This window comes from Pochonia chlamydosporia, chromosome 4 (assembly GCF_001653235.2).
Source record: "Pochonia chlamydosporia 170 chromosome 4, whole genome shotgun sequence".
Lineage (NCBI taxonomy): Eukaryota > Fungi > Ascomycota > Sordariomycetes > Hypocreales > Clavicipitaceae > Pochonia > Pochonia chlamydosporia.
In genome coordinates this window covers 206,597-233,373 of record NC_035793.1, presented here as the reverse complement: position 1 = coordinate 233,373, position 26,777 = coordinate 206,597, and the positions used below count along the sequence as shown (strand labels likewise).

The window sequence follows — 26,777 nt, the reverse complement described above, 5'->3', positions numbered from 1 at the left end:
CTTGGAGTGCAGCTCTGTTCTTCAAGCTCCACCACGTGACAGCACATCTAATGTCTTCCATCAACGACTTGACAGATCTCCAACCTCGACAAAAATTACAGAGTCGTGAGAAAATGTAATGAATATTAGTTGCATACACATTCTACATCAGACTTGATGTCTGATATCCCTATTTTCAGCATCTTACACACTTACTGCCCTACTCCGTTCGTTCCATTTGCTCCAGTCATTCCATTCTCATTCTCCTCCTTTGGCTTCTTCTCCCAAATCTCACCAATTGGATCACCATGCTCAGCAACGCAAACCCAGTCTCCAATGCCGTATTCCGCTGGTGCCTGTCTCACACCCCTTCCGCCGCCTCCAATAATCAAGTTGCCCGGCCTGTACGTCTCATCCTCCTTCAATCTGCGGATAACACTACCGTGAACCCTCACATTAGTCGGCACATCTCGCACCTCACCACATGGTAAGGGCCAACGAATAGGTTTCCAAGATCCGTTGGGCTGCAAGTCCATGCGACGGAACGGCAAGTATTCCATAAACTTCCACGCTGAGACGGCCATCATACCAAGTCCACCGCCATACTCGAGCGAGTCGTGAATACGGGATGTGTGCGCCTTGTGCATGAGTTCATGGAATGGCGAGATGTGGTTCGAATCAGCAGCGAATCCTGTGGCAAACTCCTTTCCTTCGATTTCGGGGCTCGAGTTGCCATTCTGTTGGCCTTCCTGTACATGGCCTGCTTCGTCCTGCACTTGGATAGCTGGCTTGGATGCTCGACTTGGCCGATTTTCTCGAGTTGAGGGGCGAACGCTGTTGAATACATCGTGGCAGCCCATATCGGTCACATTATCCATGTCGAATTGTAGACCTGCCCTCATGGCTTCCCGAATCATCCATGCTAGGGGTACATGACTGGCGCTCTTACGATCATCGAGTGCTTCCCAACCTCCGCCAATGTCTCCGTGGCCACCTGCGAACCAAATCTCGTCAATGTCCTGATCCTCGTTCTTCCAGTCGTCCATTTCCGTCTCCCATTGCGAGGCATCAGAACACGATATGTTGTCTTGATCGTCCTGGATAGCACGTTGTGCCATTTTCTGTCTTGATCTGGACCGAGCCCGGTACGGAGCATAATCATGCTTGTGAGAAACCGCACCACGGCGTCCTCTTGCCGTATCACCCGGGGCGAGGAACTGGCTAGGATGCCTTTCCTTCTCCATGGGAACAGCGGGAAGCTCAGGCTTGTCACCAGAGTGTGGGCGTGGCACGTCCATACTGTGCCGCAGTCGGTCAATCACGTCACCCACATGATGGTGATGGACATGAACGCGGTGCTCATGTTTCGGCGGCTTTTGGTATATAAGATCCTGGCGAAACTTGGCGCGCCGCTCATCAATACTAACAGCATGCCGAATAACCTTGGCACTAGTACGTGCCGTGTAAGGAAACTTGCTGCGTTGCATCCAAGCGGCCTCGAATCGCGGCACCGAGTTGACAGTATCGAATAAACCCAGAAATCGAATTCTGCCCACAGGCCTGGAGAATGTCTCACGAAAGCCTTTCATATAGTTGTACATTCTGCGTGTTTCCTTGTCCTCTTCAGACTCGGACTCGTCGTCATCGTCATCCTTCGAAGGGGGCTTCCTGGCCTGCCATTGTGCAAAAGCTTTCCAAGCAAACTTGACCATTTCTTCGTTTCCGTGACACAAGAGACCTATGTAGTCGAGCATTTCTGCCAAGAATCGCGCAATATATGCACCGCGACTGAAGCCAAACATGTAGATCTCATCGCCCGTCTGGTAGAACCGCATGAGGAAACGGTAGCCACCGACCACATGCTGATCGAACGAGGAGCCGATGGCCGAGTCCTTTGCCTTTTGATACCATGATTTAAGTCGAGCTCGGAGACCGCTATGAGAAAGGGAGTCTGAAATAACATAGGTACCAATACCGGCTAGGGAACCAATCATCCGTTAGAAGCAATTCCATCGCCAGATACCGCTCTGAATGCAAGGAAACTCACGTTGATAGTAGTGATACTGGTCTCCGGCAGACCGATCCAGCATGCGAAAGATTTTGAGAATATTGCTATCACTCTCATCGCCATGAAACTTGTTCCCCGTTCCATCAAAGCACAAGATCAGCTTCTTGGGGGGTCTCCCCGTATCCTTCGGCACACCCATTGCGTATGAGACTGGGCTCGTTGCTCTTGGACTTCTCGCGCTGGGACTTCTGCCCCTCGGGCTGGTGCCTCTGGGGCTTCTCCCGCTTGGGCTCATGGCCCTAGGTGAATAGTCTCCGGACAAGTCCTCGCGCTGCTTGTGCTTGGCACCTCCATTTGCAGGGTGCGGATCAAGCAGCCTTTCCGCCATGGTTGTCTGCGTGGCCTCGATTCCCGATGTAAGCCGTCTGCGTCTTGCTTTATAAGGCAGATGGTAACACAACGTCTTCTCGTCAACTCATAAGCGAGGAATGCTCCATACGATGAAGATAAATTCTGATTGATCAATTGTGAAAATTGACGTAGCCCCAGATGTAACCAGCTCTTCGGTGTCTCGGAGAAGGGGCTTTTGAATTGCCAAGGTTCCAAGGTAACCAAACTTCCATCACCCTCAGCCGCAACAGCAACGGGGTATGCAAGCCATCAGCATTTTAAACAAACCCGTGGCGTCAAGCTGGTCTCGGAGTACTTTGCGCGGTCTCATCACAGCGCCGGGAGTATAATTTTTACATGGCGTCTTGCTGCCAGTAGAGTATCATCGATGGTGAAAGAGGCTTGCATGTCTCGGGCTGACCCTCGAAGATCATTGCCGCCTTGTTGTTTTGAACCAGACACCTTGCCGGGGTGGTGCTCCCAATTACAGCAAAGCTAGACACGGTACCGGGACCTGCAAATACTATCGAAATGGGGAGCGGCCCGCAGGCGTGGGTTGTCCAGGGTTTGTCCTTTTTTTTTCACAGCTTGAGCTCCAAGTGCGGTGAGGTGCTGCCATTCGTCCAGATTAGGATGTGTGATGCATGTCTCAGGAAGGGAGGGGGAAAGGCTGGGAATACTCCGCAGTGAGAGGGCAGTTACGGAGTATGTATTAGTAAAAAGGGCAAGTGATGGACGAGGTGGTTGTAACGTGATGTCGTGGACCGGAGAGCTGGATTGGGGATCCTGGTTCAGACGATTTCGTTTTGGGTGTATCAAGAAGATGATGTACTGTATTGCTTTTTGACTTCCTCACACTAATAGTCTACTATCTACTCGTACTGTTACTACACTTACCATTACAAAACCGATGTTGGAAACGCCAACTAGTGTTGTATTTCATAACCCATCACCAGCAAGCAGGCCAACTCTCCAACAACAGCGCCTCCACAACGAACAAAATAACGACAGAGAACCATGATCTCTTTTGGATCCAGAAACCAGATGAATGTGGAGACGGACGGCATAATAATCCCCGCCATCACATCTCCCACCCATGCATCCACTTCCATTTCCAGCAACGCCACTTCTCTCGTCTGCCGCTGAGCCAGAGCCCCCAACTCGATAGTTTTCTCAGCGATGGTGGCGACACAGACATAAGATTGGCTACATGTTTTTTACTTTTTTTCCTTCGTATTTTTCTGGCGAGTATTGCATGTGGCTTGCTAATCTGGATGTCCTCATTGCATGATCACCATTGGTCTCAGATGATCAGTGGGTGTGCTTCATTTTTGGACGAGTATAGGAGTCGTTGACGCAAGCATGCAGTGGGTTAAAACTGGCCGGTTGAGAGGAATGGCCTACCTGTCTAGGCATGTGAAGATGTATTCTGACTTGCTGATATTGGTGAAGAGGTGAAGGGTGTGAAGTTGAAATATTGTCTGGTCAGATTTCGGCCCGTCCCGCCCAAACCGCCACCAACGCCGTCATAATTAGTCTGGTCAAGTCACTTGCCAAGTCGCAACCAGCGCTGGGTTGTCTGAGTTTGGGACTGCAGAGTCATTATGGAGTAATCACGCGCATAATGAAACGGTGGCAATTGACTCGACTGAGTGGTACGTAGGGTTCCATTGAAACAGCACACTGTCACCAGTATGAACCCTCCGACAAATGAGCGGCGTCGTAACCTCGAAACAGGTCTTGAGCCATGTCTTCACCTAGAGATAACGGGGAGCTTGAGAGTAAGCCCAGCAATCTGTTCAGTTCATCTGTCTCTGACTGCAGGCCACCTGAATTCCTCGTGTTGGACGTTTTGACGAGTGAACACCATCGGAAAAATCCTTTACCCTAAGCAAACCGACATTTCAGGAAGCGAGACTCACCAACACCATCATCAGTTATCACCACCTTCTCACTCTGCAGAGTCCACACAAAGCGATTGACATGGTACACCAGCTACCTATTTTCCAAAATGTGCTAACAGCTCCCTTTCCCTTGAGTTTCATGCAGTTCACGTTCACTCGCTCAACACCACGTTTGCCGTCACGTCAACCACAATCTCGAACCAATATCGTAATAACATCTTATTCTGCCCGACTACCAAGCATCGCAAGCCATAGCATCAACGCAACCATCGACATACCACTCCCTCACAGCTTACTATCCTTCCACTCCGCCTTCCTCCTCTCCACAAAGCTCAACACCCCCTCCTTCATATTCTCCCCCCCATCCATCCTTTTATAAATCCCCCCATCAATCCTCTTCGTACTCGCCCTCGGATCCTCCGCCTCCCACCCGCCCAACAAACCCTCCCTACTCACAATCACAGAATCCGGAGAATTGCACGCCACGTCCGTAGCCCACCGCAGCGCCTCCTCCACAACCGCATGCTCCCCCTTCGCCCTCACAATCTTATTCACGATCCCCCACTCCAGCAGCTGCTGCGCAGAATGCATCCTCCCCAGCAGCGCCATCTCCGACGCCCTCTGCCTCCCAACAATCCTCATCAGCCTCGGTAGTGCACCCGCGACCGCGATAACCCCCCTCGTCACCTCGGGAAGACCGTACTTGGCGTCCGGGGCAGAGATGACCATGTCCACGTTGAGAATCATCTCCATTGCGCCGCCGAGACAGAGGCCGTTGATGGCAGCGATGATGGGCTTCTTCCCGTGACGGTTGCTCAGGCCGCCGAAGCCGCTGTCCGCCCAGCTTGCGTTGCGGTCGTTGCCGCTGGCAATGTTTTGCTCGTTCTTCTCGTTCCATTCTTTGAGGTCGGCGCCTGCGGAGAATGCTCGTCCGCGGCCGGTGATTACGGCGCAGCGGAGGGTTGGCTCGGCGTCGTACCAGTTCCAGAGGGCGTCGAGTTGGCCGTGCATGTCTCGCGGGATGGCGTTGAGTTGTTTGGGCCGGTTGAGCGTCACGAGGAGGACGTGGAAGCGGGGAAAGGAGAGGATGACATTGGGGATAGAGGGGGGTGGGTTGGTGAAGTTGTTAAGAGTCATGGTGAGAGTTTGATGAGTAGGTCCTCATGTGTATGTGAAGTTGTGAATTCGGTAGGTAAGTATGTGATGAGATGTTGATGCTGGTTGTCGTGCGAGTCCAATAAGTGGCGATGGACAGCTCCTCCAGATGTCGTCTCGATGACGGCGCACGATTCCAATTGCGTACAACTCAACCAAGCCAGACACTCCTAGAGCTAGATCCTCTAACTATCGATGAAACCAATTCGAGAAATCGTTCATGGTACCAAGTAAACACAGAACATGCTATTATATGTCAGCTTCATGGACGTCAAATCCGGGGGTGGAGACGCACTTTGCTGTCGTCGAAGAGGGGAACGGAACCAATGGCTGCTCAGAATTGAGTGGCCCTTGCCTCGGCACGGCACTTAGACTGCCAACGTCGGCCCGGCTCCGTCAAGTTATAACTGCATTCACGCCAATACACGACTACAAAGATTGGATGGGCGCATATTAAGCTATGGATAACCGTTCCTTACAAAATAGTAGCCCTATGCCGTGTGGCACATTTGCACGGCTCTCACGAAGCTGCTCAGCAAATCGTCCCAAATCCCACTTCAAACTACTGCCGAGTATAAGCATAAACTCCTTGCCTACTCTACGTCTACTACGTATATTACAATAATGGTATATGCATAACCATGTCCAGCCGTTGCAATGTTCGAAATCTGATAATACACCACCACGTGCGCCGTACATTCCACAAAATTCTCGTCCTCGACGGCCCTCCCACCCTTTTATACGTCGTCCCTTTGACCAGCTCATGCTGGCAGTCCACGCTTCTCACTCTCCGTAAAGAAAATCACCATCCGCCACAACTTTTTGACCAGATCCTCTGCATCCTCATCCAGCGCCTGTAAAGTAGTCAGCAAAATAGCACAATCAACATACCAGATGGGTGAAATGACTTACCCCTTCAAGCTCTTCCACCAACGCAGGCGCAGTACCATGCTTTCGCAGATGCTCCTCCACTGCCTCCACCAACATCTCCTCCTGGACACCCAAATAATCCACAACCTTCTTCTCAACAAACGGCCGCAACTTGTCCCGTATGACGGCGTCGTCCATGTAATCCCACTTGACGTCCCAGTTCCATAGACCTTCTTTCTCCGACGGAATCTCTTGGGCCAATGCTCTGACAGCCTGTGATATCTCTTCCTCTGTCATGGCAGCAGCGCCAGATATAGGCTCCATTTGAATAGGAATGAGTTGGCGTTTCGTAGACTGTTCTGTATCCTCGTCGTCCAGCAGACCCTCCACTTCGGCAATTGTGCGGCGCTGCGGTACCCTGGATGCCTGCGCCTTTTGTGCAGCTGCCCCGAGAGACAGCTTGAAAGGCTGAGGAGCAACAGCGGCAGCCGCTTCGCGACGGTCCATCTCTTCGGCTTGCTGATCCAAGAACGAGTCGGCCATGCCCCTAGCCTTCTCAAGCTGCGCTTGTTCTCTACGGCGCTCGTCATTCTCAGCTCGTCGATCGGCATCGTCTTTTGCCTCTTCATCTCCCCGGTCTACACCTCGTTTTCTGGCCCAGTTGCCGTGGTCGCGGTAATACGGATGTGACTTGCGGCTAGCCTCTCGTTCATCGTCCCATGATTTGTCCATGTCCAGATGCTCATCCTTTTTGCGCTGCTCAGATTCGGCTTCTTGTTTCTCGCGGTCTTGTTCTCGGTCCAGCGCTGACTGTCTCGACCTTTCTCTGTTCGCCCATTTCCGTTCGGCATCAATGTATGCCTTCTCATCATCCGTTTGTTGCGCCTTCAGGTGTCTCTGGTTCAATTCCTCATCACTAGCGTCTGAATCTTCCTCGGCGCGGTTGATGCCAAATTCGCCGTTAACAAATGACACGCGATTGTGTCCGTTCTGGCCCCTGGGTCCGGAAGGAGCGTTTGGTACCGCTCCTCTTGGCCCCAGGGGAATGGTGTTAGCTCCTAGCGACGGGCGTGATACTCCGTTCCTCTGCCTCTCCATCTCCTCCATCTCCTCCTCCTTTCTTAGCCGCTCCAAATCTCTCTGGTTACTCCTTTCACGGAACGCAGCAATTTCTCCAGCGACGACCTCTCGCATCTCGGCGGGGATGTCAGCCAGCTCATCTTCTTGTGCTATAGAGATATTGACAACTTCCACATTCTCGTCCGCATCATTCTTCATGGCAGTGTCACCCTCAGCATCCATGCCATTGCTGATTGGGGGATAAAATAATTCACGTAAAACCTGTTTGAGAGCTGTTTGAGCAGCCTCCAGTTTCCTCAGAGCAGCCGGGTTCTCCGCTCTGCTCTCCTCAAAAGACTCGGCATACTTGAGCGTGGTAGGATCAACTGCAACCTGGAGCGTCGTCTTTTTAATGCCCTCGAAAGTATCGTCTTCGGGAGGCGCGTCACTCGACCCAGTTTGTCGCTCAACAGGGACTTCTACATCCTGCTCATGAAGTAGCTTGACAGCGTTGGACAGCGACTCGGCGTCATCAAACAGGGCGAAACCAAACCTTGTGCCTTTGTGGTCATCCATCACGCTGGCAGCAGATTCCCATTTGCGCAAGACTCCAACAGCACCTAGAAGCTTCTGGACGCCCTCATCGCCGCGAACGCCGTCCGGAACCTGATGAAGCATAATCGTCCGAAGCTTCTCGTCGCTAGTTGGCGGAATTAATATTTGGGGAGCTTCTCTCGCAGCGCCTCGCCCTTGGTCGGACCCTCGTTCCATACCAAGGCCAGGTCTACCACCGGAGGCTTGTGATCGGTCACCTCTTCCACCCTCTGTCGTCGGCGTACTCGTTCCAAGTCGGATGACGGGCGCGTTGAAGTTGATATTCGGCATATTGGCGGGAGCCTGAAAGCTGGCGGGTAAGCCGCCAGGACGCCCAGATTGGGGAGCGTTGGCTTGCTGCATACCTGGAGGGGCGCCCATGCCGGGAGGAGCAGCCATGCCAGGAGGGCCGCCTAAATCGAAATGAGTCAGTATTTGCACCATGTTCTACGTCGAGTATCGTAGCCATACCTAAACCTGGAGGCGCATTCATGCCCGGTGGTGGTGCGCCGTAACCACCATAGCCTGGGGGCATACCGTAAGGGTTTCCTGTATGAAAGTGTTAGCAAGCGATGTCATTAAACTCCGTATCTCGACTATTCATTCCACATACCCCCATACTGGTTGTAGGACATGCTGTTCGTCTTGTAACAACCGTCGCAGAGCCCCGAAACTCTCTGATTCCCGGGTCAATAATCGATCGTATATGCCAACAACACTGGACACACCCTAGCGGCCGGCTGTGGAAGCACCAATCTGAGATGCCGAAGCGTTGGTACCGATGGCAATCGCAACTTGATAATTCGCGTGCCGAACGGAAATTGTCGTCGTTCAAAGACCCAAGGCCTCGTCTGTCAAAAAAGAGCTCCAGCCTTGTTCGCCCACACGAATGCATGGCTTTAGTGGAGCAGCCTGCCAACGGCGCACGACCACCACAATTGAGCCTCTGCTGGCTGGTTCGCATCAACTTTGCTCCGTTCCGGACAGTCTTCCAACCTTGAACTTTTGGCTGGGCCTTAGATTTACGGAGCTCCTTGCCCTGCAATATCCAATTGATCGTGATATACGGCCGGTGCGGCGCCAAATACCTTCAAAATGTGAGGGAAATTGCTACTAATTCTCAGAAATATTAATCATGTACTAACTTCAGCAGGGCCGCATCCAGATATTCCAGCGCCATGCTGACCCGACTGGTGATGGCCTCACCATCACAAGTCATGAGCACACGAGCCTTTTCCACAGCTCTTCCCTTACGAATTGCGTCCGCCAAACCAACCTACAACTCGTCTTCCAAACCACAAGGACCGGCCCGATCAAACCCTCTCGTGGGAAACTACGTTCCTCCCGAACCAACTCAAACCTCCAAAGATCAACCCCCCGTCAAACCCGAGCAAATCTCAAGCAAAGAATCAAAAGCCAGCATCGACATCCCCCCTCCTCCTCCGCCACAAGCATCAGCACCCGAAACTATCACGTCTGCACCCCAAGAAAAACAACACGCCTACGACGCCCTCGACTCCAAACCCATCACCATCGACATCGCCAACATCCTCTCCCAAAAGTCCGCCGAGTACGCTCGCCAACACTCCGTCACCAACCCCATGGACAAACCGAAAGTGCGCACCAAGGCCGTCACCGGCCGCACCGTCTTCATCAGCGACCGCCTGACGCCCTCGTCTGCTCCTACGCCCATGGTCGCCCTGCGGGTCCTGGAGAAGATGTGCCGCGACCAAAAGGTCAAGAATAAGTTTCACTCACAAAAGTTCCATGAGAGGAAGGGCCTGAAGAAGAAGAGGTTGCGGAGTCAGCGGTGGAGATCGCGCTTCAAGGCGGGCTTCAAGGCGGCTGTTAGTAGGGTCATGGAGTTGAAGAAGCAGGGGTGGTGAGGTTGGTGGGTGTGTAATATAGATTTCGCATGGCGTGTACAATAAATAAGAGTTGAAGGCATTGCTGTTGAAAGTATATCATTCCGTCGTTGGTTCTGCGCTTACATAAAAATGTTCTTGTTTAGAGGGTAACCGGAATCAGAAGACAGCGTAGCCAAAACGGCCTGTCCACGTGTTCCTTGCCGATTGAAGCTTCGATATGCACGCTAGCACGCTTGATAGTCCTCGCAAAAGGTAGACATAGAAATTGTTACAACCTCTCTCATGATTCGAAGATACCAAACGCTATTCCAGAGTAGTAATTGACACCTCGCCATCCCCAATTCACACGCCGCAATACAAATCGCAATGCAAACACTCTAAGAAATCATATCCATCAATTATCATAATTCATTCATCCCATTCCCGGGTGGGACTTCCCACAGGACTAGCCTTAACCTTCGGCCTCGACTTAAACACCGCCTCCATATCCTCCTCCATAATCAACTCCTCGGTCAATTCCGCATGTCCCTTCTCCTCCTCCTCTTGCACCTTTGGAAAATAACTCCCCTCCTTTCTTGGCAATACCTTTGACTTGCGTAAGCTCTTCCTCCGCTCGACTTGAGCCTTCTTCTGAGCCTTTTCAAAGCCGGCCATGCTTAGACGTGTCCGACTGACCAGATCCATTGCCTCATTGTCTGCCGGTTTGGAAGACTCAGATTCAGACGGCGGCGTGGGACCATGCTTGTTAGTGGTGGCCGGTCTAAGCGGCAGTTCGGGCTCTTCATCCAGAAAAGGAGAGTGATTGCCTGCCATGGAGAGACGCGTACGCTGGGCGAGGGAGAGAGTCGGTCGTTGCTTGTGTTTGCTGGGCGACGGTGATGCGTGCTCCATGGACTCGAGGATTTCATCTGCCATGTTTTGTGTAGGTGAGGGTGGGGGTTCGATGTCTTCAAAATCTTCGACAGGGGGACGGTAAATTTCTTGTTGGCGGATGGGAGCTTGAGGCGGTGGGGAGAGGGATCCTGTTGTTGAGGTGGACTGGTTGAAGACTTCGGAGTGCCTCATTTGTGGCTTGACCGGGTGCCGTCGTAGGCTTTGCAGCTTTGTGCGGTTTGTTCGGATGGGAATAGTCGCTGGGATGGGCTCATAAGGTTCGTCTTCGAGTTCGCTAATCTCAGAAATTGTCTCAGCACCATCCGTAGACTGTCCAAACGAACCGCCATATCGTCGCCTGAAATTTCCTTTCTGTATATTGCCCAGCACCAACGAGTCTGTGCTTCTTATACGAGATAGATCTTCCCTCAGCCCCTCGAGCAAATCTTCATGTTCTTTGTTGAGTTTTGATGTCTTGCCAATACCCATACCCAGGCTGATACTCTTTCCAACTTGCAGGTCGACGTGAGCGGCAAAGTTAAAGTCAATCCCTCTGCTTGGTTTCTTCTCAAGAGCCCTCTGTTTCGACGGTGACAACGGTGCTTGGGTCAGCTGGCCAAATGTCCTTTTTCGAAATACATCCCATCTCGCCAGCCTTTCCTTTTGTACCCGCACTCTGCTATCCAGCTGTTCCAACAACCCACCAGAGTTTTCCTCAACCTCAGCCAAGCGGCCCTGCTGAACGCGTCGCCACACTCTGTCAAATGGCATGGCCAGCAACCCCGTTCTCTTATCAGCAAAATCCCCCTGTACGAGAACCTGCATCCAGTTCTCATTTCCGGACCAGTTATTGCGAACTAGGCGCCTCATCTCCTCCCTTGCATTATTGGACAATGTATCCCGATTGCAGTCAGCTTCTTTTGCCCGAATGGCTTCCAACCTTCGCGCCACACCTCTTTCCTTGACGCTCAGCAAGTCTCCAAAGTCACGATACGTGGCTCTGATATTCTCTTTGTGCTCCAAGAACCGACACAACGACGATTTGTATGCTAACACCAGGGCATTTAGTTCGGTATTGTCGCCTGTGTATCCTTTATTTTCAAAAGCTAGACCCATTGCAACAGGTGGATAGTCGCCAGACGCCCGTATATCTTCTTCGAGGACCTTCTTTAGTACAGCTGTGGAAAAGTAGGCTAGAACCTCTTCGAGGCGTTCGCCCTTACAGTCGTCGAGCATAGTTTTTCGAATGACCGAGTCTCGACCGAGGATGCCATTCTTTTTGGCGGTTTCTAGAAGACGAAGAAGTGCTGAGCGGAGGTTGACAGATTGTATTTGGTCAGCCGCGGGGAAGAAGGGTTTGAGTTTCTGGCAAATGTTAGTACTGAGTCTTTGCAGCAGTTCTTTGCCAGGGCATTGATGCAGGTCAAGCAATCGCCCAACGTGAATGACATCGTCCATGCTTTTTCTTACTACAGCAGCCTCTTCCTCATTCCAAAGCTCAAATAGCTTGACCAAAATCCACTCAACGCAGCGTACCCTCCTCTTTTGCCCCTGCACCCCCGTTGCAGCAAATGTGTCGACTGTTACATCAGGCCAGCCTGGTGAGGTGTCCAGGTCCAACAGTCTCAAATTGGTGAACAGTGAGGACAGAGCCGGAGAGATCGTAGCGCTCCCATGTGTAGAGTTTGTAGCACTCGTGGGAGGGCGTGGTTTGGTGGTTGTCGGTCTCGTGCTGTTTACGCGGGACCGCGTTCGGGGTTGGATAGTCGCCATGGTAGCATCGTTGGAAGTATCATTCGCACGCGGCCGACCGAACGAAGCTTGGGGTCATTATGTGAAAACCTCGTGGCTTTGGGGAAGTTCGACCGGGGGGAAGGGGGAGGGAGGACCAGACCACGTACGTCACATGTGAGGGAGGCAGTATAGAACACCAGGCGATATTAGCACCAGACAGTTCACACCAGTTGACAATGTAAGACCCACCTGTACCCATCAACTGGTAGGACAGGAGCACTCACAATCCTCCGAATACTTTACCAATATATTATTAGCTATCCTAGTTATTATTATGAAGTGTTCATTAACTTAATATTATATGTATTCATATACTCATCACTAATTGTCAATTTCTCGAGTTATGCTCCTTTAAATAAGCTATCGAGGCCCGTTCCCCCGGCCGTGCCAAATCTAACCCAGCGCATGGACAAGACCACACAAGCCAACATTGAAGACAATAACCCCTTCAGCTCTTCGCAAACCATATTACCTCACGTAACTAGCAGTTGCTACGCTACTGTAGAACCGTGTGATGTCTGGAACTGCGATTGTATTGTCTTCTGTGCTGTCTGCCTCTCAGCCCCTTGAATTTTGATTGGGTCTAGGTTGATCACCTAACCCCAAGCTCCTAACTGAGCTTACGAGCCGCACTACGCTGTTCTGAGCCTCGGCAGTAGCGATTACAGTACATGTATTTACATTTTCCTTCAGCTTAGCACGTTCTATGCCTGTGCCGTGTTCTCCGCAGCAATGCAATCCCGACTTGGCGCCTGCAGATTGTGAGACCAAAACCACGAATTGATATTGGGCCAAGATACTGCTCAATCACCATAGATTTGAAAGAATAACACGTTATCCAGGATAATTTCTTATTGTTTGCCTTATGCGTAGAGCTCGAATACAGCATGAGGGGCTTCAGCCTCGTCAATTTTTCGCCGTGTATCCAAAGCTTCTGCAGCCCTGAAAGGCCGACATCGCAAGTGTGCACCTAGACACGGGTGAGAGGCTCGCCATCCTTGATCTTACGCTCGCCGTATTTCTGGATCCTAATGCCCTGGATGGCGATAAAGCCGGTCGTGTCCTGCGGCGTCCAGTCCATATCCAGCGTATCCATGCTACTCTCGTCCTCGGAGTAGAGATTAGAAGTCTCGCTGGAGCGGCCGACGACATAAGCGCAGCCCTTATAAGCGACGAGGTCGACCTTACCATCGACCTGGCGCTGCGAGAACTTTATAGCGTGCTCAACGAACTCACGCTCGGGCGTGAAGTACATACCTAATTTACAGGTCAGGGTGTTCAGATTTGGCAGATTGCGCGGATAGACAACTCACCGTTGTAGATAGCGGTGGACCAGTCGTGCGAGAGACGGTCACGAATGGCGCGGACCTTAGAATCCATGACAAGGCCTTCTAGGTCCAGGTGAGCCTGGCGGAGAATGGTGAGGCCTGGGGTATCTGTAGATGCGGGTTAGAAAATATGCAGTCAATTGTTCATATAATATCTGCTGGCAGACCGTAGCAGCCCCTGCTCTTCAGGCCTGCAGGTTGTTAGCAAATGACATAGCTGACAGCAGTAGATGCCCTAGGCGCAAACTCACCGATAAACCTCGACTCGACGATGTCGACACGTCCGATGCCTAGTAACATGTCAGTATGAACCCAGTCCAGAGCCATTCGGATTGCAGTCTCACCATTGGCCCGGCCGATCTCGTTTGCCTCCTTAAAGATCTCCAGGGACCCGGTGATGACCTTGCCCTCAACCTCAAGCTTTACAGGAACGCCCTTGGCAAAGTGGACAGTAAAGGGTGTGGGTTTATCGGGAGCTGTCATCGGATCTTTAGAGAGACGTCAGCATATGGTCTACCCGAATTACATGGACCGAGGCGTCTTACCAACTGTGCGCTTCCACATGTCCTTCGGGGGCTCTTTCTCCGTTTGCTCGAGAATCTAACACTTTTAGCATTAATTTAAGATAAAGAGCAATAGGGTGCCCTACACCAGCCTCGTAGCTGCAGTGGATGATGTTGTCATCCATGGACCAGGGCGCCTTGGGAGTCGAGCTAACGGGGATGTTCTGCTCCTCGGCGAATTTAAGGAGATCCGCACGCCCTCTGTGAGATTATCAACTCAAGTGTGCAATAGCATAAGTGGAGGAATAACTTACGCGAATCGGTTATAGAACTCAGGCATGCGCCAGGGGGCCAGAACCTTTAGGATCGGGTCGCAGGCCTTCCATGCCAGCTCGAAGCGGACTTGACTGGGAGAGGAAGTAAGTTCGGAGTCAGGAACCTATAAATATGTCCAGACTTACTCATTCTATATTGATTAGCATGCAGAACATCAAAACATGGGATTCAACAACTTACACCCTTGCCAGTACCTTGACCAGAGGCACCAGTGTTAGCGGCTTAACGACACGGGAACTAGACCAGAACTCGGCCAAGAGGCCACCTACATCCGTGGCTTAGGATCGTGCAATTATTCTCCTTAGCAACCTTGACCATCGCCCTGGCGATGACCGGGCGGGCGAGACTTGTTCCGAGCAGGTCTTCAGGGCGTCAGCGGTTTCGTCAAGAGCGTCCAGGGTGCCCATCTTACATCGGTCCTCATAGATGGCGTTACCTATAGGTTCGGTGTCAGTAGTCTCGCAGTACTCATTCTAGGGGCAAATCGGGGGAGACGCACATTGAATCGCGGGCCACACCAACTCATCGATCAGCTCTTGTTGGATCTTGGATTATCATCCGCTCCGCCCCAAGCTTCAGCGCTTTAGACTTAACAGCCTCGAAGTCTTCTTCCTGACCGCAGTCTGCTAAAAAACAAACGATCTCGTAGCCTTGAAGAACGAGATAACGAAGTATAGTACTTGTGTCAAGTCCTGTGATGTCTATGAGCATGCCGATGGCGTTGTCTCTCGAGTTCTCAACTCACCACCTGAGTAGGCGCTGCATGATGTCAATTATCAGGGCTAAGATCACAAGTGGTGAATTGACTTACAGGCAAACACGTTCTGGCGCCATGATAGAATTCGTCGAGGTCCTGAATTAAAACAAATGCAAGATGTAAAAGGTGGTGGAGTGATGAAGAGGTCTTCAGGATTTCCAGCTCCGACGACGGCCACCCAAAGTCTCAAGCCACGCAAACTTTTGGTGGGGCTCCACCTTCTGATAAGGTTTGCGCCTCATCTTGACACAGTGAATTGTTGAGTGATGCAGCCGGATGTTGTATAATAGCATCGACCACCTTCAATGTTCTCAAAACTTGCATCAACCAAAGCGCAGCACGCATTGGCTAACGATGTCTGCGTCATCTCCCCGCAAGCGAAAGAGACCCGGCGACAAGATGTCGGATGTCAACTGGGGCTCAAACTTCAGGGACGGCCGTTAAGCTAGGGTTGCTGGGTCAAAGGCAAGGAAGATCATCTATAGTATGGAATACCGAGGAGATTCAGTTTCTACAAGGCTTACAAGGTCAATACCTGACTGCCGATCAGGTCTGCGAGCGATTTTGGGACCATTTTGGTAAACAGCGATCGTCGAAAGTAATCGGCGCAAAATGGTTTGAGTTGCTCCGGAACAGCAGAACCGTGTTAACATTATCTGGCGACGGAGCTGTTCCACCCCCCTTCTCTTGGACGCCTGAGGAGGACCAGTTCATCTTGGAATGGGAAGGCAATGATCTGGGCTGGCTTAAGATACTAGACAACAGCATGAATCATTTGCTAAAGCCCGAGCCGGTATTAAGGGACTAGTAAAGTCCCATGGATTGTGTCAGGGCGATTTCGTAGGTGCCTAGGTAGGTAAGTAACTAATAATGGGGAACGGAAAGGCAACACTCAAACGAATTCCCAGAGTAATAAGAAGAGATAGCGACTACTGTCGGTCACATTGGTTCATTTGTCCGTTCATTTTAAATTTTGTCCATGGAGACATGTGATTTTACCCACTTGCATTTGCAATTTTCTTTTTGCCTGCGTTGCTACGCCTTCACTAGACTGCTTTCCATTCATCACCAATACAATGCATAACCGGAATAATCGACCAGACAAAACTGTATCTGTGCTTAGCTTCGCCGCCCATGTCATGGCCACTCTGTTGTCATCGTCTCCCTTACTCATCCTTATCAAATGCAGCTGGGCACCAATTCCTTAAACTTTCTGCAATACCCTCAACATCCGAAAAGTTTCCATATTCTGGCCCCGTAGTGAAATTCGTATTCACTGGCCCATACAAGAACCACGAATTCATAGGCTCTGCCAACACTTCGTGCGCCCCGTTCTTCACCATGGTCTTTGATACAGTCCTGTTGATGCCAATGTTTCCCGCCAACACATAAGCCTGGGTGTTGACGCCAGGGCGAGGGTAGTCCAGCATTTTGAGCGGCGCCTTGGCATATCCAACAGGGATGTGGTCAACATCCACACTAGTATACGCAACACCGTCGAGCCGCACATCGTCTGGACGTGGGATTGTTCCGTTCGGGGCAACAAGTGTGCCATCTTCTCGCCAGTGCAAGAAACCCGTGATCCAGCCTGAGATATCGAATTCCATAGGCCCGGCACCGCAAGTAAAGATCTTGTTGGCACGTACAATCTGGCTCCAGAACGAGTTGACTGCTCGACTTTGTGGCTCATCCCATGTCTGGACGAACTTATTGAGTACGGGCCTCAAGTTGTGAGCAAACTGGGCTGGCTCAGTACCGAAATCCGCCAAATGATCCAACTTTTTGTACAGCTTGACCCAGTCGTTCTTCGTTCCCAGCAATGTGACTGAGGGGATTCCGCATATGATTCCCCCGGTAAACTCAAAGTAGTGCTGCACGAGTCCCATCATTAGCACTGTGGCTGTCATGTTATCATTCTTGGTGCTGGTACTGAATCCAGGCGCAACCCATCCTAGCAGCCAGCTTGTTTTGACACGCTTTTGTATCTCGGCCGCAAATGCAGCAATAACATTGCTCCAGGTCGTCTCTTTGACAACAATCTCTTTCTTCCCTTGAAAGTCTACAAACAAGTGTCGAATCTTCTCTGCATTCTTCGTCATGTAGAAATTGAGCTGGGCCAGGATTTCGAACCAGACGGCATCAGGACGGAGCACTAAGCTTTGATGATTTGCCCAAGCCACGATAGCACCACGAACAAAACTGCCTGATGATGGGTATACATTTCCGTTGAAAGACTGCCTGCCAGGCTCCTCAAACTCCGAGTATGACGACAGGAGCAACTTGGGTGTGTACAGGTTTTTGCTCGCCACTTCTTCAGGGCAGCTCTGTCGAAAAAGCTCATCTGCTGATGACACTGTCCCGGCAGACTTCAAAGGTAGTGGCTTAACCTGGCTCACCGAAATTGTGATGCTGCCAAAGGCGGCTGGTGTCAGCATCAAAAGGTTGATTAGGAGGGCCTTCATTGTGAACTTCTCGTAGTGGATGAGTGTTGCAATGTCAGTACTGGCGGCCGTTTCTCGGTAGCTTAAGTGCTGGATTTTATCAAGGAGATCCGGCTTTGGTCTTATCTTGCACGAGGGTGAACGTGAGACAGCTCGTTCTGTAGCGTAGCTGGTAGTCAAGACATTGCAAGTTTACAGCATTCCTAAGCCAGGACCATTTCAGCTGCTTGCCACGTCTAAATAGCTTGAAAAGGGTACTAACAGGAAAGAAAGACTGACGACGTGATCTCCCTTGAGAAGTTCCGCTTTGCGACTGCCGTTTGTGGACGTATTTGCATATAATATTGAACGTTAATGGGTTGTCGTGGGGTTGAAGTGGCGAGATTCGTCGGTCTGGTTCCCAGAAAGGCCACTTACATCAGAGGCACCACAAAGGACCGATATGATCACCTGCAAGCACGCCATGAATCACAATGCCGGGAAAGCAGATATCAGCGAAGTAAATTCGTGTTATTTTGTCAAAATCAACCTATATATATATATGAGCGAGCCAAATCTGGCGCCGCTTTACAATCCCAATCATGACTCTTGGGTCAAAGCCAAGGTCAGCTCGTAAACTCCTATTTCCGTCCCAGGCGCCATGCTTATTGGCGGTAGATAACACACAAAATAATAACAATCAGTAATACAGCAGAGGCAATAGCAAAGGAGCTAGGTATCATTTGAAATCGTGTCTCGTCATCTGCGCCGTTCGATTACATCTTTGGGCCCAGGCGCCGTCTTTCACTTGAGACGGGAATGTCGTCTCGACCATCCAGTCAATCCTCACGGCTGTCTTCCTGGACACGCTTGACGATTGAAACCAGGGCAGGGTGGATCTTCTCGCTTGTTTGGATGCCGCACACCTTGCTGACAACTTCTTCTGCGCTATTGTCAGACATGATCTTGGCAAGTTCCTTGGATTCTTCGTCCTCTTCGACGTCTTGGAAACGGAAGCACATCTCGATGGCATCCAGCAGGAACTTGATGGGTTGGTCGTTCTCAGCAAGCTCGGCAGCGGGACCAATAAAACGTTCCTTTCGGGAGAGTTTTCGGAGAGGCGCACGGCCCACGCGCTCGACAGCGTCTTCCAGGTGAGGGTTACCAATACGCTTGATAATCTTTTCGACATAAGCAGCCTGATCATCCTCCTCGAATTCGTGCTTGGAGACGATGAGGTTTTTGGTCTCCATCAGCGCGCCACGAACTTCGCTCATGATATCTTTATCTTGCAGAGCATCGTAAACGGTGCGCTTCCTTCGATTGTAGCCGTGATAGGCCGCAGTAGCATGTCCAGTGTTGACAGTGTACAGCTTGCGCTCAATAAACGGGGCGAGGTTGTCCACCCAATTGATACCCTCAATAGAGGGAATGCCAATATCTTCAAATGGGGTCTTGTCGACTACCCATTCGAAGAATTTCTCCAGAGTGACATCAAGGCCCGCGTTGGGGTCTTGCGCAGGTACAATTCTGTCAATAGCAGAGTTGGCGTAGCGAGCTCGGAGGTGGTGGTCCTCAAGACGAGGGGGTGTTGCGAGGATCCTTGATGTGCTGAGCCAGTGTGTCGGTTGCACCAATGGCGTTCTCACAAGCGATGACGTGCAGCGGCGAGTCATCGTTGCTGCGACGGTCAATGCCCTTGGCGATGACAGGAGCAATGAACTTGAGAATGTTGGGACCAACAGAGCAGGTAACGACATCGGCAGTGACAATCTCGTTGATGAGGTCCTCCTCATGGGTCTTTGAGTTAATGGCGCGGTAGTTTGTAATCGTGTTTTCAGTGGTGCCTTCAGAGCCCACTTCAATGACCTTATAAGATGGTGCCGAGTTGATCTTCTCAATAAGAGGATCAACGACGTCAGCGAAGACAACTTCGTAGCCAGAGTTGTGAAGGAAGCAGGCAACAAATCCGCGGCCTTGTGGGATGTTAGCAATTCGGTCCAACCATTGGAATACTTGAAACGTCAGATGGCAGCTGTTTCAACAATACCATCAAAGTGCTGAACGGGCAAAGCCGGGCACGAAGACAATCTGTTGCGCAACGAGCCAGGGGGGAGCACCAGAGCGGGGAAGTGGTTCTGCATGAGCGGGAGCTACTTACCAATATTGCCGGCGCCGAAATGGACAGCCTTCTTAGCACCTTTGACAGCCATTGTGAGAAATGGCGAAAAGTTGCGGTATTCCGGGTGAAAACAGTAATGTGCAGAAGTAGAAGGTGTCTTCAGATGAAAATATTCTGTCGGGGAGAAATAGCTCAAAGTGTTTGCTTGAGAAACGACAAGTCGTACGATCAAGGCAAGAGCAGCTCAACAATTCAAGTGGGCTTGTGGCTGAGAGTAGTGAGAGTATAAAATGGCCGGATATGGGATTGAGAGTAAAGTCAAAACGGTGGCCGTATTTGTTGAAAGTGAATTAGCTGGAAATGGAGGGGGGACGAACAGAAGGGGAGGGGCTTGCCAGAGTTTATATAAACTGAGGAATTTGTCCAGACGAGGCGAATTGACGGGGAAAGGGTGATGACGGAACCTGTTGATACAGCCAGATATGGAGGCGTGAAAGGCGACATTGGGATGCGGACCCAGTCACTTTGGTGGGGCATTTGACTGTCGACGAGATGGGGCGTGTGTCGTCAACGACCAGGGCAGGAACGAGGGGCAGAGTGGACAATGACGATGCTGCAGAAAGCAGGCGCAGTCCGGTGAGTGAGGTGGTTGCTCTTGCCCCGCCGGACCAACCATCAGTCAGTGCAATGCTACAGGTGGTTGTGCCTGTAGATGTTGTGCTTGCACATGCTGGTGCAGGCCCTCAGCACACCAGTTGACCTGCAGGCCGCTGGACTCGGTGGATCAACATTGGAAGTTTGGGAAAGGGCCATGGGGGCGTCGTCAGAACGGGGCAGGTGGGGCTGGCGGGGTGCATGCAGCCAGAGAGAGTGAGTCGTCAAATGCTGGGCCATGAGTGGTGGTGCGAGGGCGGAAAGGGAGGGAAGGACAATGGACAACGCAGAAACGGCAGGAACGGGCAACCACAACCCGCCTCCCATTTTCTTTGGCCAGAACGCATCGTGACATTCTTTCTGGCCCAGCTGACGGCTGTTGTCTCTAGACTAGATGCATCTCGACTTTTCATGGCTTGAAATCTGGCCATGTACAGGTTATGCAAAGGGTGCTTGCAGGGCAAACCATGACCAATTTGTGATCAGGCGAAGAAAGCGAGGGAACGTACGGCCACGAGTTGTCATGCTTACCCAGGCGACGAGGTATGTTGTGACTGACGAGAGGCTTCCTGCCCGGGTTCCGGCGCTGATACCATGGTGGACTCCGCCGCCATCGTCAGAAACCACTTTGGTATCCCCTGAGCGGCCAGGCTAGCGTGTTACAGGCACAATCTTGAACACAGTTCAACATACGGAGTATCTTCGACCACACAGGCTTCAGATTTCAGTTGGCAAACGGAGGCTTGGGTAGCCCATCCATGTACTCAGTCCCACTGCAAAGGGCCGAGTAACGAAGAAAAGGCAGGGAAGTGACTGGACAAACAGCGAGTTCAGCCCGAAGCCCAGGCGAATTTGAGGCTTTTACAGGGATCGCCGTTCTATTTCACAGCACTTCTGGCCACCCTTGACCGGTTTGCCTATCGCAAGCGTATCAGCGACCATGAGGCCTATCACGACCTATCAAAACAGGCGATGCAGCAAATTTTGCCCCAAAACCTGCCGCATGTTTAGTTGGTGCAAAACGATGGCTGGGTGGGCTGCAAGACGGATCCTCAGGCACGATGAACCGCCTCCTTTGGCTCCGTTTTGGCGCATCACGAAATGGACGATAATGACGAGGATTGGGCTCCGTTAGTGGCCGAGTCAACGCCGCCAAGCTAAGATGAGGAACATGAGCCACCCCAACAAGCCCAGCCAGCCAGTGGCATGCAAGCACCAGACAAAACATTGAAATGGTCCAGGATCAGACGGTCCAAAAGGGCATTCAGTTGTTCAGGCAAGTCCCACCGTTACGACAACCAACTTCCACCATTTTCCCACCGTTGCAGCCTCACAATCAAGACGGTGTTGTCCTGCCAAGAATCTGGACGCAATTTGGAGCAGGTGCCTTTGGCCAGCCACTGACAGCATCGCAGGTGCGTAGCGCCGTTTCTTGAGACAAGTTCCTGAAGGAGGCAAGCATCGTTGAACAAGGCAGCTGAAGGGCTTCCCGCTGTTTGCGCTGTCTGTTGCAAGATAGCTCTACGCCACGAGACAACGATTGGATCAAGACTCAGAGCACGCGGCGTTGTATTCAACCACGGGCGAGCACATTGCAGACAACTCGTCATTTCTGCTTGTTTCATCGCATTTCGTATGCTAGCAGCAATGGACGATATACGGACTACGCTGTCTTCCATTTGCTTGCTACTGGGGTGTGGTGTAACATCAAGAGAGATTGTGCAACGGTTTTACCCTTGCTTATTCGCGATGCCACCTTCAAGGTTGATGAAAATTACCTCGCTCCGGTTAGCAGGGTGATGGAGTAGTAGTCCGCCATCGGTTTTTGCGGAAGTATCAACAAAGATTCTTGCATGCCCTTTGCAAACGGGACAAAAGTTCCCGATCCAGACAGTCTCTATACCTAGCCCACGAACAGAACAACCCAGGACAAACTTCTGGAACGCTACATCATCAACATTATCCGCAAGCATGCAACCCTCATTTTCGTGGACAAAACGCAGAAATGTACAGCTCGACCACCGAAATAGCATCGTGGGTGTCTCCAACAGGGGCAACCCGTTGCAGAATCATGGTGGGGGAGGGGAACCACGAAGACAAACCAGGGTCGAAATCGTTCTGACAGTGGCTCCTCAATGAACACCACCAGTGGACCCTCCTTGTACGAGGTTAACAGGGGCCAGAACAAGGGATGAGCGGATAATGACGTCGACTCATGGCCTACTGTGCCATGCAAAGTCCAAATGGCGCATCCGTTGATGAACTCAACGGCATTTGTGGGCTCAGAATCGTCGAGTGTGAGATATGCCGTGATATGACGGTCGCAAATGATGAAACGACGACGACGATGTTGCGGTGTAGCCACCTTTTTTTTGGTTTTGTTTTTTCTTGCCTGTTTTGCTTTTGATGCCCTCTACTCGGTCAAGAAAATATGAAACCGGTTGGGAGACTACTGCATCGTGACATATCTGGCTTTTGCGTCACTCAACATCACCTCTCGACATTTTTTGCCAACAGAAGGGGAGCAAGTTGCTCCGTGTTCGATCACTTTGTACATACAATGGGCCATGGTCGGAATCATCGCCGTTAGGTGAACTCCAGAGTACACATAGACGGGCGTCAAAATAGTAACCCCAGGTTATCCATGTGTCGTTCTCCAGAAAAGACCCAGTGTTCTGAGTAGGCGATGGGGAACGGATCGATGTTGCAACAAGACAAGCTTTTATAGAAGCACAGCCAAAACAATTCAGACATGGTTCAGATTGTGTTGAAATAGATTGATAGACAGGGCGAATCGATAACGGAAACCTATTGGATACAATGTTCTCCCTGGTGGCCGTCTATGCAGATCCTTGGACAGGTTGAGGCTCGACAGATGGTCCGGCATGGCATGACGTAGGGCTTTCATCCAAGTTCCAAACCCAAATGGGCAATTTCACCTTTTCACGATATCATCAAGTGCTCCATAGAATGGATTACACCATATTTCCATTCTTTCTGCGAGTGTACAGGCAGGTGTTGACTGAAACCAGTGTCAGCGGGCCCAATCTGGGACGAAAAAATTGGACCGCCAAATCGATGACGTTATTGCCTCGGATCGATCGAGAGATTTGTCGATGAAAAGACTCTTCGTCACGATTCGCTCGAATTAAGCGTTATGATGTTTTTGTTCGTGGTTTTTCAGGGTATGCTGAATTGCGAGGCTCACATATTGCTTACATTTGCATGCCCAGGACGGCCACGCAACGTCTCATCTGGTCTCTTTATCCTTGGTGAGGCCGCCAATCACTCAGCCTCATATGGAGCGTCTTCCGGAAGCATTACATTTTGACGTTCTTTAGTGCGTGAATTAAACGTACATGAAGTATCATATCCTTGTGAGCGGAAAAACATCAAGTATGCATCACTCTACCAACTCCATACGTGAGGATACATGCTTTGATAGCACGATGGACTCTCTGACGATAGTGTCCCAACAGCAGTTACAAGCAATGAAACTATTCACGGCTGAAGGGAACCAGCAAGTGGATCTTCCATAATCACCGTTTATAACGCTTTGCATCGTTCACTCAATGAGTGGTTTTCGTCAGCCCGGTGGGTCAACCTGCAACGGTTGGCGGCACAGCACCGAACCTTGACGAACGCAGGCCTCATTCACACTGACAATACGGTTATACGGGCCGGATCACCTTGAATTTGTTCAGAAGCTGAGCCATGATTGTGAAGTCCTGTCGAGGCAATCATACTTCCGCAAAGTGACTGACTTCGCCACAATAGTCATCAAACATCACGACAGGACCCATTCTTGGCATGACATGTCCGCCCATGCCGCCGAAATAGTCCCAAGGACTCCCACATCGTTCGTCGCGATGGGGATCCACTTCCGGGTTGCCTGTTTTGAGAAAGTTTCCCGCAGAAAGATTTTTTGTTACAGGAACTCATGCAGGTTCAAACACCAGGCAGGCATGGCCCTGGGGTCAGCCATAGGACAATACATGCACATCAAATTGGGTACTTGGTCGAGTATCATTACAGATTAAGCATGGCTAATTGTGATGGGAGGGCGGACTTTTCCAGCTCGGCTGGGTCTGTGAACAATCAGGCCAGAGTTGAAATGTCACGATGCAGCACTGGAGCCGAGCAAGATGAACACTGTATGAACCTATTCTGCTAGCATGACTTGACGGACATGTGAGGCTGTCATTCTAGATTCGCCAACTTGTTCTATTTCACCGTGGTTTTGTGACCCTTACAAGAGCCCCAGACTGAGAGTTCTATCTTCGGACGTTGTCGCCGTATCTGGCCTCCATTAGCTCCCCCGGTGCTTATACTCAGCTTATGAATGCTGAGAAGTACATGGCATAAGCATATTAGCTTGTCCCCAGTACACCAGAATCAGCAAATCTGTACCAGTATGTCACCTCCAGCGCCAGACACACCAAATCTACACACAGCCCCTTCATAACTAACACAAATTCACGCCATACATTGTCCTGCACAGAATGTAGCAATCCAGGGAAGTCCATACTGCGCGATATACAGTGTCGCATCACTAGTTATCCCAGCACTTCAGGCCCTGTAGGTTGAATATATCTCCGCCCATCCAGATAACCCCCCCCCCCCCCCCGGGAACCCCGTCCTTTTCCCGAGAATAGAAACGCAACTTTGCATTTCCTCGCAAGATAAGAATCTAACCATCCAGACACCATGCACTAATATCACGGGCCGTGGCGGGAGACAAGGTTGCGCCGTCGTAGCGCCGTATGCATGGGTCGGGAGATGTCGGCCGGAGTGCATACGTTCGATGTGCGTACTGAGCCTAGGTATTAATTTGAATGGGGTTGAAATGCATTGCATGTGCACATGCAGTTTTTGTGCATGGTATGGGAATTGGCGTTGACTGTTAGAAGGCTGAGATGACAACAGCTGCTCTTTTTGGAGTGATGATGTGATGTGTTGAGTGTAGATGGCATCGGGTAAGTTCCCGTAACGGTAAGCAGCAGGATCCTTCATGTTCAAAACAAGACAGCAAGAAAGACCTTTGTTCCAAATGGGAGTACACCCAGTGTAAGCCATCATGAAGACAGTGCCTGTCGTTTCAATCGGCACTAAGCTACAGTTTCTTGAGTTTTTCGATTTCTGGAAAAGCCTACGTATGAACGAGGTTGATGAGGATATCCCTCTAAGGTACGAGCACAATGCCGGAATCTGCTAGTTTGGACCAGGGACCTACCCGTCGTCGATAACTCATCATGTTGGGTAGAACGCAGCGCTAGGCCAGTACATAAGCGCCCGCCTTCATGAAATCTTATTCCAGTCATGGACAGTTGGGAGGTCTCAGATGCTCAAACAGAGCGTTATCATGTGCCCAAACTGTGAAATGCCCAGAGACCTTGCCCTGCCAACAGTGTTTGAGTCTCAATGTCTCGAGTACGACAGACGTATGGTTGCTGAAACTCACAAGAAACCAGCAACAGCTCATGAGCTTCCTCCTCGCAATCTAGTACCTCCACCTACACGCCAACAGTTATCATAGAGTACCGCAGCATATACCAATGAGCAGATTAATACACTCAGGCCCATTATGTTCCATCCAAATCTTGGCCGAAGCAATATCTCAAGTCGGTAATGAGGATATCAACGCAAGAGCCAGGTCTCCGCTCTAATAACACTTCATTAGCCAAAGCAGACAACTATATCAGAATGTGGACCGACACATCCAGACACTCCATCCAGTCCCTGCATACATGCACATGTTCCGAGGTTGAAATGGTACGACAGGGTACCTAAATGGGATACCCGAGTATCAACGCATGTACTCATAAGGCATCTCCATTTATGACATTCACGAGAAATGGAGGGGCGTGGCTTTCGAGACTGAGGATGAGACGCAAGTATCCTTGGTACGGGAATGCTAAACGCCGTTCCTCAGGGGTGTTACACTTGGACATTGAACTGTTGACTCTTCCCCAAAACATCATTCATGAATCGAGACATTGTACGTCGCGAGGAACACATGGCTACTCCTTTCACGTGGTTAGTTTCTCGCCATAGATGTGCTTAAAACATATTTTATTGCCTTAGTTAATCACAATCATTTTGTTTGTCCCTGTTCACATTACGTCCATCCGTCACGATCAAGATAGTTAGTACAACTAAAGGC

The 26,777-nt window shown here is 50.8% G+C and overlaps 9 protein-coding genes across 9 annotated transcripts; 1 reads left to right on the top strand and 8 right to left on the bottom strand.

Annotated features, from left to right (window-relative positions):
- Positions 1-191: 191 nt before the first annotated feature.
- Positions 192-2,375, bottom strand: VFPPC_07492 (short chain dehydrogenase reductase family; the record flags this gene model as incomplete). The annotated part of the gene is made up of 2 exons (XM_018286340.1): positions 192-1,957; positions 2,027-2,375. 2 exons carry the CDS (start codon positions 2,373-2,375, stop codon positions 192-194), a joined length of 2,115 nt encoding a protein of 704 aa, XP_018142939.1.
- A 2,191-nt stretch (positions 2,376-4,566) lies between these two features.
- Positions 4,567-5,418, bottom strand: VFPPC_07491 (carnitinyl- dehydratase protein; the record flags this gene model as incomplete). The annotated part of the gene is made up of 1 exon (XM_018286339.1): positions 4,567-5,418. The coding sequence occupies one exon, from the start codon at positions 5,416-5,418 to the stop codon at positions 4,567-4,569; it is 852 nt and encodes a 283-aa protein (XP_018142938.1).
- Positions 5,419-5,889: 471 nt separating this feature from the next.
- VFPPC_15956 (hypothetical protein) lies at positions 5,890-6,135 on the bottom strand (the record flags this gene model as incomplete). Its single annotated transcript, XM_018293709.1, has 1 exon — positions 5,890-6,135. One exon carries the CDS (start codon positions 6,133-6,135, stop codon positions 5,890-5,892), a length of 246 nt encoding a protein of 81 aa, XP_018142937.1.
- A 62-nt stretch (positions 6,136-6,197) lies between these two features.
- VFPPC_07490 (RNA-binding protein RBM25) lies at positions 6,198-8,594 on the bottom strand (the record flags this gene model as incomplete). Its single annotated transcript, XM_018286338.1, has 4 exons — positions 6,198-6,290; positions 6,349-8,372; positions 8,431-8,508; positions 8,573-8,594. The coding sequence occupies 4 exons, from the start codon at positions 8,592-8,594 to the stop codon at positions 6,198-6,200; spliced, it is 2,217 nt and encodes a 738-aa protein (XP_018142936.1).
- A 543-nt stretch (positions 8,595-9,137) lies between these two features.
- VFPPC_07489 (ribosomal protein S21) lies at positions 9,138-9,845 on the top strand (the record flags this gene model as incomplete). The annotated part of the gene is made up of 1 exon (XM_018286337.1): positions 9,138-9,845. One exon carries the CDS (start codon positions 9,138-9,140, stop codon positions 9,843-9,845), a length of 708 nt encoding a protein of 235 aa, XP_018142935.1.
- A 390-nt stretch (positions 9,846-10,235) lies between these two features.
- VFPPC_07488 (hypothetical protein) lies at positions 10,236-12,473 on the bottom strand (the record flags this gene model as incomplete). The annotated part of the gene is made up of 2 exons (XM_018286336.1): positions 10,236-12,065; positions 12,171-12,473. 2 exons carry the CDS (start codon positions 12,471-12,473, stop codon positions 10,236-10,238), a joined length of 2,133 nt encoding a protein of 710 aa, XP_018142934.1.
- A 991-nt stretch (positions 12,474-13,464) lies between these two features.
- On the bottom strand, positions 13,465-15,495 carry VFPPC_14247 (arginosuccinate synthetase; the record flags this gene model as incomplete). Its single annotated transcript, XM_018292016.1, has 13 exons — positions 13,465-13,751; positions 13,808-13,930; positions 13,990-14,013; positions 14,074-14,112; positions 14,167-14,310; positions 14,368-14,422; positions 14,472-14,586; positions 14,640-14,764; positions 14,842-14,855; positions 14,931-15,023; positions 15,074-15,097; positions 15,407-15,420; positions 15,473-15,495. 13 exons carry the CDS (start codon positions 15,493-15,495, stop codon positions 13,465-13,467), a joined length of 1,080 nt encoding a protein of 359 aa, XP_018142933.1.
- A 1,089-nt stretch (positions 15,496-16,584) lies between these two features.
- On the bottom strand, positions 16,585-17,880 carry VFPPC_07487 (hypothetical protein; the record flags this gene model as incomplete). Its single annotated transcript, XM_018286335.1, has 1 exon — positions 16,585-17,880. One exon carries the CDS (start codon positions 17,878-17,880, stop codon positions 16,585-16,587), a length of 1,296 nt encoding a protein of 431 aa, XP_018142932.1.
- A 797-nt stretch (positions 17,881-18,677) lies between these two features.
- Positions 18,678-20,051, bottom strand: VFPPC_07486 (mannitol-1-phosphate 5-dehydrogenase; the record flags this gene model as incomplete). The annotated part of the gene is made up of 3 exons (XM_022428562.1): positions 18,678-19,368; positions 19,421-19,814; positions 20,000-20,051. The coding sequence occupies 3 exons, from the start codon at positions 20,049-20,051 to the stop codon at positions 18,678-18,680; spliced, it is 1,137 nt and encodes a 378-aa protein (XP_022284347.1).
- Between the last annotated feature and the right edge of the window lie 6,726 nt (positions 20,052-26,777).